This window comes from Leptonotus elevatus, chromosome 17 (assembly GCF_054856555.1).
Source record: "Leptonotus elevatus isolate MCC_2025b chromosome 17, RoL_Lele_1.0, whole genome shotgun sequence".
Classification (NCBI taxonomy): Eukaryota; Metazoa; Chordata; class Actinopteri; order Syngnathiformes; family Syngnathidae; genus Leptonotus; species Leptonotus elevatus.
This window is the reverse complement of record NC_141255.1, coordinates 18,438,127-18,452,273: the sequence shown is the minus strand read 5'-3', so window position 1 is coordinate 18,452,273 and position 14,147 is coordinate 18,438,127. Positions and strand designations below refer to the sequence as shown.

The 14,147-nt window shown below is 39.8% G+C and overlaps 1 protein-coding gene across 4 annotated transcripts; it reads left to right on the top strand.

Moving 5' to 3' along the window:
• Positions 1-2: 2 nt before the first annotated feature.
• On the top strand, positions 3-13,907 carry recql (RecQ helicase-like). 4 transcript variants are annotated; one of them, XM_086060228.1, is made up of 15 exons: positions 3-111; positions 757-817; positions 2,449-2,673; positions 5,065-5,244; positions 5,349-5,455; positions 6,067-6,265; positions 6,359-6,525; positions 7,165-7,243; positions 7,335-7,483; positions 7,781-7,898; positions 8,243-8,381; positions 8,455-8,546; positions 9,717-9,933; positions 10,739-10,868; positions 13,221-13,907. In XM_086060228.1, the coding sequence occupies exons 2-15, from the start codon at positions 793-795 to the stop codon at positions 13,806-13,808; spliced, it is 2,415 nt and encodes an 804-aa protein (XP_085916354.1). In that variant the 5' UTR covers positions 3-111; positions 757-792; the 3' UTR covers positions 13,809-13,907. The 4 variants fall into 4 exon arrangements, with proteins under 4 accessions (XP_085916354.1, XP_085916352.1, XP_085916353.1 ...); XM_086060226.1 differs by lacking the exon at positions 3-111 and adding an exon at positions 439-617; XM_086060227.1 differs by lacking the exon at positions 3-111 and adding an exon at positions 439-661.
• Positions 13,908-14,147: the final 240 nt, after the last annotated feature.

Below are 14,147 nucleotides of genomic sequence, written 5' to 3'. Positions count from 1 at the left end.
GTGGTGCGTTCAAGGCAAAGATTTAATAACACATACCGCAAATTTCACAAGAAAGGAAATACGATACATCCACGCCAGTACGATACGAAATCCTATTGGATATATTTTATGGTATGCAAACGTTTAATTGCTGGGATGTTTTGATATTTTGGAGTGTTTTAGCTGTCTTTAGTGCATGTTTTTCTCGACTGTATCATTGCGTCAGACAAATCACATCACATTCGAAATTCGGATTAAAAATTTACAACACTTTTGTTTTACATATTAACATATCTGCATTTTATGTTTACAAATTTTTAGATACATAAAATGGGTGAGTTCGTGAAAGCGCAACTAATAGCTAATGTGTCTGAATGATTTAGACAAAGTTTCAATGGTAACCTGGGAGACACAACCCAGGGCGCAAACTGCTTCGCCTCCTCATTGTGTTGAGGCATAGTAACCATCAAGTGCGTTCAAGGAAAACAGAGTTCGAATGGTCACTTCTATTAGCACATACTCCGTAAATATTTGCTTTCAGTACAGTTAAGTGCGTTCGATAGAAAACATTCATTTCCTTAACGTGATGCTACTTTAGCTAACTTGCTGCTCATGAATGTAGTTTCGTCGAATTACAGGTGAAAGTCAATACATTGTGGAATGCTCTTTACTTTTTCTTATGGTAAAGTGTGATCATTAATCTGGTAAACTGATGATGGTGTATATGTATTGCAGAAATTCGTACACGCTGCTGAAATTCTTCTTTCTTTCTTGCAGGATTCACATTTTTCATTTTGACAGCTCGTTCACATAATGGATGGTCGTGGTCAGGCAAATGGTGAGTCTGGTATGCGAAAGGCGAAAGCAACCAAAAAATGTTTAGCATGCTGTCGTTTGTGCCAGGTGGCACGAGGGACATAATAAACCGTGAACGTCTTTGCCTCGGAGGATAAACACATGTTCAGGTGCAAGACTTGACTGCTTATTATGAAAGCATGCAAGTAAGCATAATTGAGTACGGCCAGAGTATTGTGTAAATACGGTGTCGGAAATTGTCATTTAATCACCTGACTTTGGCATCTGTCAGTCACGATGAGTGAGTCTCGACGTGATGCGATTTGAAAAAAGAAGAAGGTGGTAGCTCGTGTGCGTGCCATCGTCACCGTCATGCTTTGCAAAAAAAATAAATGCAGCACAAAAAATCACGACGTTAAAGCTATTGTAAGAGATGTGATAGACGTGGTTCCAGTCCAGGCCATTCGCAAAATCTCCCACCGGAATCGAGCTGTAGCTTGCCGGCAGCTAGCTCCATCGCAGAAGCGACCCTCCAGCCGCGTCTCGCTTCTCCCGGCGGTCAAAAGGCGGCTTCCCCGTGTCCTCGCCGCCTACGCAGCCTCAGGGGATGAATTTGACGCCAAATGCAAAAAGCTAATACCGCATTTGGCTCAGGCGGTCTGGACCATTCTCCAGATACAATAAACAAGGAAACAGGTGTTTTTCTGACAAATGCTACTTTGGACCTATAGGAGCGTTGTAAATGACTTCGCTGAGCGCAGCGCGCACATGAGCTTTTAATGAGTGAGTATAGCTACAAATGATTTGTGTTATGAAGTGCAGTTAGTGGGATTCAAATCTATGGCAAATTACTTTATTATTTTTTTGGTGCCATAGTGAGCCTTTTGCACATGTTCAAACTGATTTAAAAGTTGTAAAACAGAATATAATGTAATGAGTTTTGTGGGATTTTTAATGTTCAATATAGATGTCCCAATATTAAAATTGGAGGCCCTGCAAAAGTCCTTGGTGACAAGTCGCACTTCTCTTCAATGGCTGTGTGTGTGTGTGCATGCGTGCGTGCGCGCTCGTGTGTGGGCGGTGGATGGAGGAAAAATTGGGGGGAGGGGGGCCCCAAAAACTTTTTTTGCACCAGGGCCTCTTAGCATGGTGTTACACCACTGGCCCTGACACAATACAGTACAAAATTAATGAATTGATGAATACAGGTTTAACAAAGGGCATTTTCAATCAGTACTTTTGTTGTGTAAACTTAAAGGGATACTTGAATCATTTAGCCATTTAGCAAATAGTTAATATTTTGTCAATAAGTAATTTGATCACTTTTTTTTCATGTGCAATTATTAATACCTTTAAAACCACATGGTCTTCAGGCTATTGCTCTTCTTTGCCATCACAAAATCAAACACAAAATGACAGATCTGGAATTAATCCTTGAGATGCTATCACAGCAGAAGTTGCTCGAGATTTGCAACATCATGATGTTTTGAACTTTAACTTTGGAAGCATTTTGTTTTAATCCAAAACATTTCATGTTAGTGTACACATTGTTGTTGTAAATGTTGATTATACCTTCATTGAAACATTCAGGAGAATATGGAATCATTACTGTATTTATATATATTTTAATTTTCTGTAACTTTTTGTAATTGGTTCCCCTGTGTTATGTTTCAGATGTTCAAACAGAGCTCGACTCTGTGGAGGCAGAGCTGGAGCTAGTGGAGCTCCAGATAGTAGAGCTCCTTGAAAAGAAAACAGACTTGACTTTGCGCAAGAACACGCTGCTGTGCAAGCTGGAGGAGGCCTGTGATGCTGCATATGCATCATCTTCGTCAAGCCAGACTTCGAGAACTGGCTCTGAAATGAGTGCGGAGGAAATGCAGCACTATGATGGCACAGGTACTTTCCACTTGACTACTCTTCTTTCGTGAGTTTCGGTCACTTTAGAAACATATTTATTCATCAGCATTTTAACACATTTTTTATCCTTATTTTCTAACCTCAAATTCAATAAATCCTAAAAAAAAAAAAAAACTTAGCGTGGTGTCGTTTCGCTGTGACAGAAGTTAAATGTCAGCAAGATGTACACACCTGTAGTGTATACAAATGCGAATTTCCTGCTTAGACATGTGACCACGCACGTTAGTGACACCTGGTGGTCAATTTAGTGACCTACACAAATATATAAATGTGCAAAAAGTTGTACAGTAAGTTTTTACAGTTTTTTGGGACAATGATGCTTGATGTCATTATAGGAATTCTCTAGCCAGTGTAGCGATAATTGATGTTGTCTTTTGGACGAATTGGTAATTTGATCAGCGCTTGAGGAAGTCGTAATTCCCTCAATCGCCTATAGGGGCACCACATTCTGTTTACTTTCAGTTTGGAGAAACACAACGAATAAAATCCAAATTCTCATTTATTTATTCATAATCTGAAGTCGCCACATTATATGTTCGTGGTTCTTTGTATTACTAAAATAATTTCTAATCCACTTGGACACAAGCACGATTGACACTAAACTAGATTTGAAAAATATGCATTTATTCACTACGGTTACACATACAGAATCAAAACACTGCCTACCTAACTATCATACGGTGAAAAGAAAAGGGATAAGAATAAAACTAATAGAAATAAGAAAGGAACAATTTAACGAGGTAGAAAGGAAAGGTTTGACTTGCCAAATCTGTGAGATATTTGAAATGGAAGTTGCACCAGCGATATGTCAAATTGGCTATGAGACGTGCAACTTAATGGAGTGAGTTGGATCGAGCGAGTGGTTGAAGAAAAAAAAAAAACTGCTCCAAAAAAAAAACCAAGGCAAAAAAACCCCAATTGTTTCACAGTCGGACGAGGGGCGACACAGCTCGGCTCAAGGTGGATTGGGTTGTCAGGCGCGGTTGGTACTTCAGCCGGAGTTGTCCTCTCGGCGCGCGAGAAGATCCGCGTATCAGCTGGCCAAAACCCGCTACTGAGGCCGAGATCCGCTGCGCGTCTGCGTCCCGAGGGAGACCAGCCGTTGAACCAGCTCTCGACGCGATGAGACACTTGGAGCAGGTGCTGGTTGATGCACACTGCCCGTCCAAACTGGGGTTGCTGGGTGACACACGGGGTCACGGAAAAGTTTGTCGGCGACTGTGTCGCTGAGGTGGGACAAACACCAAAAAAAAAGGACAAAATATAAAAAATGGAAAAAAAAAGCCCCAAAAAATGTGTCCGTCTAAAAGGAGGGTGCGCGCCTGGATTTGGTGCAAGTCCGAGACACTTGGACGTTCAGGAAACAAAGGTGCCACGTGATTGAGGAACGTGGCACGGCACGGGGAGGGGAGAAAGTGGAAAATAAACAGGAACAGCGGCCGGAAAACAAGAGAGAGAACAAAGTTCGCGCCGGCTGTTTTAAAGTTGTGGGGTGTGTTCTTCTTCTGAAGAAGAAAGAACCAGCCCCTCTCTCTTTTGACTCGACTCAACTCCAATACTTTTTAAACTCCAAATGATTTAAAGAATTAATAATTAACTTTGGTCAGACTGGCAAGTCAATCTCTTCCAAGCAAAACATGTTATTGTTACACCTATCAACTAATAACGCATCATGAGATCATTTAGTTCTTTCCGGAGTAACTAAGAACTCTCTTGATTTACCATCATCATTCAGGTTGAAATACATATGACATTCTTTTCCAAACAAAAAAAACATACATGATGTGAAACATTCAGTTGTGCGCAAGTTAACTTGTATGTGATGAATTTCTTATGTGAAATGTGTAAGATTGCTTTGTGGGTCATAGGTGTTCCATGTGAGGGCAGTTCCGATCGTCCCCACTTGAAGGCGCTCTGGTCACATGTAACTTTCCAGAACCCTGGAATGTGACTGACCTGGATTTAACCGGACCATCTAGTTCATTTTTGTTTATGACTTCACAAACAAATTCTGCAGGGGAGGAGATGGAGCTTAACGATAAAACACTTTGGTGCCATAAACTTGTGGTTCTGGCTGGTGAAAAGCAAACATTTACATCCTAGTGACATGGTTGACTTCAAAGGGGTGGAATCATTTTTGGCCGTCTCTGGCTCAGGTGAAAAAGGGTGAGAGCTGAGACCTCTCGATCCCCCCCACCCCAGGTTGACCTTGCGCATATTTCCAAGAGTGAAATGTTTGAGGGAAGAGAGCAAAAAAAAATTGAGGGTGACTGACAATATTCGTTACACCAGTCACGCAATATAATCAAGTTTACAACCATGAGTCAATTACATTTCCTCATTTAGTGTCCCAATGTTTCACTTTGTTAGATTTTGCATGGTCCATAGATGTGACGCAGCACCTGAAGGATTCATTTCACCTTTCCGAGTTCAGATCCCTGCAGCTGAGGGCCATCAATCTGACACTGTCTGGAAAAGATCTGTTTTTGGTGATGCCCACAGGCAGAGGGAAAAGCCTCTGCTATCAGCTACCTGCGATCTGTTCCGACGGTATGCTAGGACCCAAGTCTTCCACAACTGATGAAACGCTGTAATAATGTACGGTATAGTACACACAGGTAAACAAGGTATGCTTGCGTCTGTGTGCGTGGTAGGTTTTACACTGGTTGTGACTCCCCTGGTATCGCTGATGGAGGATCAACTCATGTACCTGAAGTCCATCAACGTGGCAGCAGAAATGCTCAATGCTTCAAGTAGCAAGGTAATAACTTTGGAATTTACTATTTTGGACCTCCTTTTTTTAACCATATGGCACAGTTAGGATGTGGGTTGTGGCAGGGAAAGTATCTGCGGTCAATCATGCCTGCTATTGTGTAAATCGATAAAGTATCTCACATGGGTGTTTTAGTAAATATTCTATTTTACCATTTCAGTGGACAACACTAAAGCAGTGGCTCTTAACCTTGTTGGAGGTACTCAACCCCACCAATGTGTGTTTAGTTAGAAAAATGCCCTTGTTTCTAATGTTGATGCTCACGTACAATAGGAGGCATCTTGGTGAGCTATCCGCTATAGCTTTGTTGAAGCTACATATAAATAAATGGAAAGGCACTAAATTGGAATTGGACTCTTAGACCCGCAACTTCAATCCAGACTTAAACTGGAAACGGATAATAATTTTTTTTATGTATAAAAAAAAAAAAATTGAAATCATAATAATAAAAGAAAATAGATAGTCCTTTTCTTTATTTATAAATAAAAAATAATAATCATAATAATAGTAAAGAAAATTGAAATAAAGAAATGAAAATGGATAATCTAGAACACAATATCCACAATCAAATCCTCAGCTGTATTTTGTTGTATTTACAGGAGCACTCCAAGACAGTTTTAGCCGGTATGATTTGCAAGACGACCCCATTTAAGTTACTGTACGTAACCCCTGAGAAAATTGCCAAAAGCAAGATGTTTATGTCTCGTCTGGAGAAAGCAAACAATGCAAATCTTCTGAGTCGTATCGCTGTCGACGAGGTGCACTGCTGCAGCCAGTGGGGACATGACTTCAGACCAGGTAAGTCATGTGACGCTAACCCCGCCTAACATTTTGAGTTTTACACATGCACTGTGCCCTGTACGTACGTACGTAAGTGTGTTACCTTTGCAGATTATAAACTGTTGGGCATCCTGAAGAGGCAGTTTCCTAAGGTGCCAGTGATTGGTCTCACAGCAACAGCAACCAGCAGCATCCTGGAGGACTGTACAAAGATCCTGTGTGTGCAAAAGCCAATCTCACTCACAGCCTCGTTCAACCGCATTAACCTCTACTACGAGGTACCACAGAGCTATGACAGCCGCACTTGTTCAAATGCACAAACTGCTAACTTCATCTTCCATTTCATAATCATTAAAGTTGATAATAGTATTCACAAGTTGTCATTTACTAAAACATTTCAAAATCTGTCTTTCTGAAGTCTCATGCATATCTTTGTAGTTAGTAAATTGTAACAAAAAAGTTGTAATGCTACATGAATAGTCATGACTTTTGTAAGTGAATATCAAACTTCCCATACTGACCTATAACAGGCTGAGAAGCCATATCCATATGCTGTAGTTGTACCATGCATATAAAAAGTCTACACACCCTTGTTCATTAGCTAGTTTTTTGGAATATTAAAAACAAAAAAAGAGACCAAGGGTGTGTAGACTTTATTTCCCCCCCACTGTATGTTCTCAGTCCTCCTTATTCCAATGTTAAAAGCTACGTACGAGCTATTGCACAAATCATAGCTTACTCAAATATCGAGAGTTAAATAAATCTCTGTTGATGGGTAAATAAACGTCCTGGGCAGGAAATATGGTATATCCAATTTACGGTGATCATATATATTTTTTTTACTTCTGCAACAAATGCACATTTTATTTTCTGCGTTAATCTGTTAATGAGCCACCAAACATCTTTATGTCTCATAGGTTCGTGCTAAAGTTTCTGATGCTGCATTAATGAACGACATTGCCTCACTGATCAAGAATCGATACAAGGACCAGTCAGGTACTGCAGTTGATGAGGCTTGTCAAAGTTAAATTAAATGCTTGTCCTAGTATACTCGTGACAAGTAGATGATTTTCCTTTTATACCACAGGCATCATATATGTCTTCTCTCAGAAGGACGCCGAGTCTGTGTCTTCTGAACTCCAACAGAAGGACATCGTGGCTGCTCCCTACCACGCCAACTTGAACCCGGGCGATAAATCTCGCACTCATCGCAAGTGGACCTCTGGCAAAATCCAGGTGTTTGCAATTTGAGCCCAACCTGTAAATAGTACGTGTGATGTCATGAAGATGATGTCAAGGTGTCTGATGTTACTTTTATTTTATTACTAAAGTATACTTTTTAAATCTATGTATGCACAATGCTGCTCTGGTAGAATTTTATTTCTCTGCATGAACTATCCTGGTAATCCTTATTTCACTGCATTGGGAACACTATAGGTTATATTCTATTTATAAACATGGCTTGAGAGACTGCAACTCAAAGTGTCGAAATCGAGGTAAATAAATAAATAGGTTTGTTGTTTATGCCTCTAGGTGGTGGTAGCTACAGTGGCATTTGGCATGGGAATAGACAAAGCTGATGTCAGGTTTGTCATCCATCACACCATCAGCAAGTCAGTTGAAAATTACTACCAGGAGAGTGGACGGGCAGGTGCAGTAATACAAAGCAATATCCAACAGTGTTTACAGTGCCGTCAAAAAGTATTTTTCCTCTTCTCAAATTCAAATTTTTTGCAGTTTCCCCACTATTAACGAGAACGATGACCCAAGTAAACATCTATCCATCCATTTTCCCAGCCACTTAAAATGTATTTTTAAAATGCTAGTTAAAATGTATTTTATGTTTACTTGGATTGTCTTTGTCTGGCATTTACATTTGCTTGATGATCTGAAACATTAAAGTGGGAAAACTGCAAAAATAAGAATTTGAGAAGAGAGGAAAGACTTTATCACAACAATGTACTGATTTTTACGGATTAAAAAAAATGTCTTCAGGTCGAGATGATCTTTCAGCTGACTGCATTGTCTACTATGGATTTGCTGATATTTTCCGCATCAGCACAATGGTCGTAATGGAGAATGTTGGTCAACAGAAGCTGAATCAGATGGTGGCTTACTGCCAGAATGTTGACAGGTAACGCCTTCCTTCCATCCCTTCCACACATTTGGATTAATAGATCACGTGATCCCTTTGTTGTGGTTGGCAGGTGTCGTCGTTCCCTGTTGGCCGTTCATTTTGATGAAGCGTGGGATGAAAGACAATGCAAGCAGATGTGTGATGCGTGCCGCAATAGAAAAGGTTTGTGTGTTGTGTGAGATCCGATAAGTCAGTCAGAGCTTATTATGTTTTTCGGAGTATGATCATAATGTGAAAGGCAGCCCTTGAGGAGGATTCGGCTGCATATCTCTTTAAGACTGCGATGTCTTCCTAAAATCTTATCAAAGCGCCTTATCTTCAGTGGCAGGATTCTTTCATAATTTTTAAAGGATTGTCCACATGCTCTTTGCTGCTAATCAAATTTGCATTAAGACCTGCGAGTGTTATCGGTTGAAGAAAATCCACTTTTTTTTTGTCATATTAACATATACACATGCATATATTTACATTCACAGGAAATCATGCAACGAGTGTGACAAATATTTTATTATATATAATTTAAATACAGTGGGGGGTGGGGTGGGGGGGTGGGGGGGGTGTTGGTTAACCAAAAAAAAGGGGATGTCATACATACTGGAAAATCAAAACTAGAAAACTTTTATTTTGTTGGCTATTTTATTTAACTGCTATTTTTCAACAAGTTAAGGCTAATGTGGGGGGAAAAAAGTACATTGTGAGGGGAAAAAAGACGACGATGGGTCGTGGGTGAGCTCGAGCCCATCCCAGCTGACTTTTGTCATCAGTCATTTACAAGGCACATATCAGAAAACAACCCTTCAAAATAACATTCACTCTTCTCACTCGCTCTATTCGAGTTTTGGAGTCACCTTACATGACACATATGTAATATAGATGTAACGATAACGGCGATATTGCGATATTAAAACTGCCACAATATCGTCGTCGTCATGTCACAATACAAAAGCAGCACATCTGTTAAAAAATTCGAGTTGATTTCCATTTGTGCAGTTCTAGCACCCCCTGGTGGCTAGCTTTGTAGTGCAGTTTAATTTTCATTCTGCATGTTTTGGCCCTTCTATGTTTAAAATCCACACTAATGGTCAGATGAAGTGAGTCAATATGTGGAGGAACTCAGTGTAGGTGGTTTATATGCTTTGCTGTTATGTATAAAAGCACAATATTGTGTGTGTATTTTTTTAGTATGAGCTCATTTTTTTACCTTCATTTAATATCGCCAACCTCCCCACAATATTGTGATAATTATCGTATCGTGAGCTTCACATGGTGATATTGCATCGTGATGTTTGGATATCATTACTTCCCTAACATCTAATATCTGTACATGTTCAGATGTCGTCTCTTGGGACATTACGCAACATGGCAGGCAAGTGGTGCAGATTTTGGAGCTTGCGGCATCCATGGATGAGAAGCTGACTCCTCTCAAGTTGGTGGAGGCCTGGATGGGGAAGGGCCCTGCCAAGCACAGGAAGCTAACGGAGACCACCACACTGTCCCGACCGCAAGCTGAGGACGTGATTGTCTACCTGCTGCTCAAAGCCTACCTCAGGTTACGTTGTATCGTGTGGCATAGCAATGAATGACTCCCAATTTGGGACATTTTCCACATTCTGGAATGAAAGCTAGCACATGCAATGTGATTCATCAAACCTGAGACGATTACTTTGCTGCCATTTTGGAGCTTCTGAATGATTCTTAATAATTCTTATTCCACGAACGTAATATTTTAACTAGGGCTGGCACATCGGATAAATTCTTGCTTTTAACTCATTCATTCTTAGCCATTTTGACTGAAGCAACCCCCTTAGCTCCCGGCTAGCCATTTTGACTGAAGCAACCTCCTTAGCTCCCGGCTGTTTTACTGGATCTTGACTGATTTTGCAAGGCCCACAGAATATTGTGTTCTATTTCTATAAAAACATGGAACCTACCAAAAGAAAGATTAAAGTCCCTTCTTTAATCAGGAAAAAAATTATATTTGTATCTCTTTATGTTTTTGCAGCAATTGGCATTATAATATAGATATGTTTTATCATTATTCACAAACCTGTTGAAAACATTGGGGAAAACAGTTTTTTTGCAACATAGCCCTGGCTGATATCTTTTACTCTGCTGCTGTGTTTGTAATAACTACCATTGCTTTAAGTGACCCCTTCAGGTCAGAGGCTGCATCAAAGCCTTCTATATGCTCTAGCATAATAAAACACAAAAACATATAAATACGTTTTTGGGATCATTGCAATATTTAAAATAGAACATTTTATACGTTTTTGGGAGCAAATTTGTTCAATAAAGGTTGCGTTTCATTCCCCATTATTTGCTAACCTGTGTTTTGCATGTTTGCTCTCCATTAGAGAGGAATTCAGTTTCACTCCATATGCCACCTACTTCTACTTAATGTTGGGCCGCAAAGCGCCCCTGCTGAAGAGCCAAAGTCACACGCTGAGCATGAAGGTGCGTCCAGCATATTCGCATTCTTCATTGGTGAGTTGACTTCAAAATGTTGCTTTCGATTTGCTCATTTATCTGATTTGCTCCTTGAATACTTTTTGCAAAATCAACCCAAGAAAACGACATTACTTTATAAAAAGGTAATATGGGAAACTAAAGGTGGGGCCATTCGATTAAAAGAAAAATATTGACAGTACTGTACACTGAACTTCAGAGCCTCATCTTATGTCTTTATTAACAGTATTAATGTGTTTCCTCTTACAGTCTGCATTATCTGACACCAGTTTTTTTTATCACTTTATGATTTTATAAACTAAATAATATAAGCTGTGGTCTAACATTTTCCACTTCATGTCAGGCTCTCATTTTGATGCTTCTCTTAAGCTTTTTAGTCTATTGTGTTTGTGATTACAAGTTAGTGACATTTAATGACCTTTTGCTCATTTTCTCTAACCACTTTCTTCCGACTTTCACATGTATTTGTATGTGTTTTCAACAATAACACGTTTTCTAAGTCCAGGTAAGTCGCAACTGAATCAAATGTTACATTGTTTTGACTTTTGCTAATATGTAGGCGATTAGTTACATTAAGTAATATGCTTTTGCTTTTCTTAGTTCGTAACATGATTAATCGTGTATAAAACCATTGTAGTTCATGTAGATTATTATTAATCACCATCTGGCAATAAATGAATATTGTAAGACTACATTTGTCAAACTGTAGATAAACTGTGCGAAGGTATTGAGCAAACGTATCAATTATGCAGTATTGAATATATCAATGTAACAAGATTACAGTATGCATCTTTCACCACATGATCAAAATGTGCAGCAGTTGGGTGAGCAATAATATTACCATATTTCTTCAAATAGATGCCAGTCGTCAATTCATCACCGCTTGGTTGGTGACTTGGAAAAAGTTCAGCGGCACTTGTGATTACAAGTTTATATAAGATAAAAAATTAAAAATAAAGTTTGGTAAACACATTAGAATATAGTTAGGTAGGATTTTTACTAATCGACATTCCACACGAAATATATACAGACTCAGACAGTGACTATTTATAATATCATATAACATTTATAATCACATTTTATTAAGTTGTGCTGAAGATTCTAGAACAGTGGTTCTTAACCTGGGTTCGACCGAACCCCAGAGGTCGGTGAGTCAGTCTCAGTACTTCAGCGGAGGTCAAGACACGCACCCGACTCAAATGATTCGGCCTGCTTGGCCATCATTGGCTGCAGGTGATCACACTACATCGCTTGACTTATCTGTGCTGCACAGAATTTGGTGCGCACAGTAAGTCGACTGTACTTTACTATTGTGATCCCTTCATGCTAACTGTCGAACAATATAAAAAGTTTTATGTAGACGAATATGTGCAGTATGGTGTTCCACAGAGTTAAATTGTGGGGCCTCTGCTGTATTCAATGTATTTGCTTTTATTTAATTCTTAAACAAATGTTTTTGAATGCTTTTATTATTCATAATGCTCAGTTTAGCAATCATCCTTTATGCAAGTCATTTTTTGTTTGGCCTGTTGTGCACTCCCTTTTTAAACCCTTTTGGGTAAAGATTGTCATCGTTAATGGCCAACAGGTAGAAACACAGAGGGATGGGAGAAAAGCCAAAGTGGTAAAGGAACCAGCTCAGAGTGATGAAGATGCTCCAGTGTCCAAGAAAGCCAAGAAAGCGCACATATAGTTCCCCTCCCCATCCCATCCAGAGGAGAAGCTGACTAAGTACAGTCCATCATTCTTTTTTTCTGCTCATCGCATGGCAATCAACAAACACGGGAATGATTACATTTTCAATCGGCATTCACTGAGAAGCAATTATTAGCTGTGTCAAATTCTGGAGCATGCTTTAACTAACCATCGTGTTATGTCTGAAACTGGATGCTGCTTGGTTTCTTTGGCTACGCAAGTTTGTAAATAGGAAGAGATTTGCAAAACAATCCCCCAGATATACTGAAGCCTTCCTATTACAATCACATCTGTTCCAGCCGTGAATGCTAGCTATTTGCATAACATTGCAACTTTTTTCAGTTTTATTCTGCTTATGATTTTTTTTAAATCTTTTTTTTTTTCATTTTCAGTGTGGCTTAATTGCTCTATTGCAAATGTATTATAATGTTTATGATGAAATCTAAATGATCGAATTGGCACGCTACACTAGTATGGAATCCCAGACCCTGATATCACTAACATTTAAATAATTGCAATTGCTCTCTCTGTTTTGTGTTGTTTTCTCCTCACTATATATGGATTCATTGCACCCACCAGTCTTAACAGCTCTTCAATGCTCTGTTATGTCTTTCATGCAATAAGCACAATTGCTTGATACGATTTCCACACTGACACTGGTTTTCATTTTGACAGGATGTACCAGCTTCCTGTGAGGAGATGATTGATAAGGTCTTTCACTCCTTTGTAACGGAAAGCAGCTGTCTCCCCCAATCGAAGCAGAAACAATTTCAAGCAAGGAAAGCGAACATCAAGCCAGCTAATGAGACGGACAAATGTGCTGGTGATGATGACATTGTGCCCCAACATGTAGTTGAAGTCAATGTTGAAACAAATACACCAGCTAAGTCTTGTTCAAAACATAAATCCAACACCCCTCAAAGAGCACGAAAGAAACCCCTGCACGCAAATGCAACAACTCCATCATCTAAAGTTGCTGAGCCACAAACGTGCACAGTCCTCAGCTCTTCATCGCAGTCTTCTTTTATTTCCCAAACTGCAGCTGAGGAATTGTGCGACCTGCGCCACTATTACAGGAATCAACTTCGGAGAATAAACAACGTCTCCCATGAGTATCTGGGGCAGGCCAGTGAGTCGTGGCTGCTGTCTTGTATCAGGGAACCTTTCAAGTCCCTGCGAATGCGCCGCAGGAGGACCATCAGCCAGACGGCCCGAAGCTTGTGGACGCGTGTCAGCAGTCGGCGGCAGCTGCTCCGCCGCTGACCATTACATCAATTTTTTTTCTCTTGTAGTCAAATTGTGAAGCATTCAGTTATGTATGCACTTAATTTGGAAGATAATAAATGCAATGTTAAATTTGAATCACAGAAGTGCATTTTGTTGGACCTTGGAGCTATAGTGAATGAGTAACAAAACCTTGAAATCCTACCAATGCAAGTTGGTCGCTATCGGGATAAAATGATCAAATGTTCTAGTCCTCGTCAGAAGTCTCGCAGCAAAATTTTTTCACTAACTAAAGCAAGCCGAAACATGTAAATTGGGTCGAGTTATACGACGTACGCAACCTACAGCGTTTTGACTTTACAGCGCCCGTGCCTCATC

What these genes read in the sequence shown, in the direction of transcription:
- recql (XM_086060228.1), top strand. Translation starts at nt 793, where the DNA reads ATGGATGGTCGTGGTCAGGCAAATG. An exon ending in GGGACATGACTTCAGACCAG is followed by an intron (nt 6,266 to 6,358) that starts GTAAGTCATGTG and finishes TTACCTTTGCAG; the next exon opens with ATTATAAACTGTTGGGCATC. An exon ending in CCAGGAGAGTGGACGGGCAG is followed by an intron (nt 7,899 to 8,242) that starts GTGCAGTAATAC and finishes AAATGTCTTCAG; the next exon opens with GTCGAGATGATCTTTCAGCT.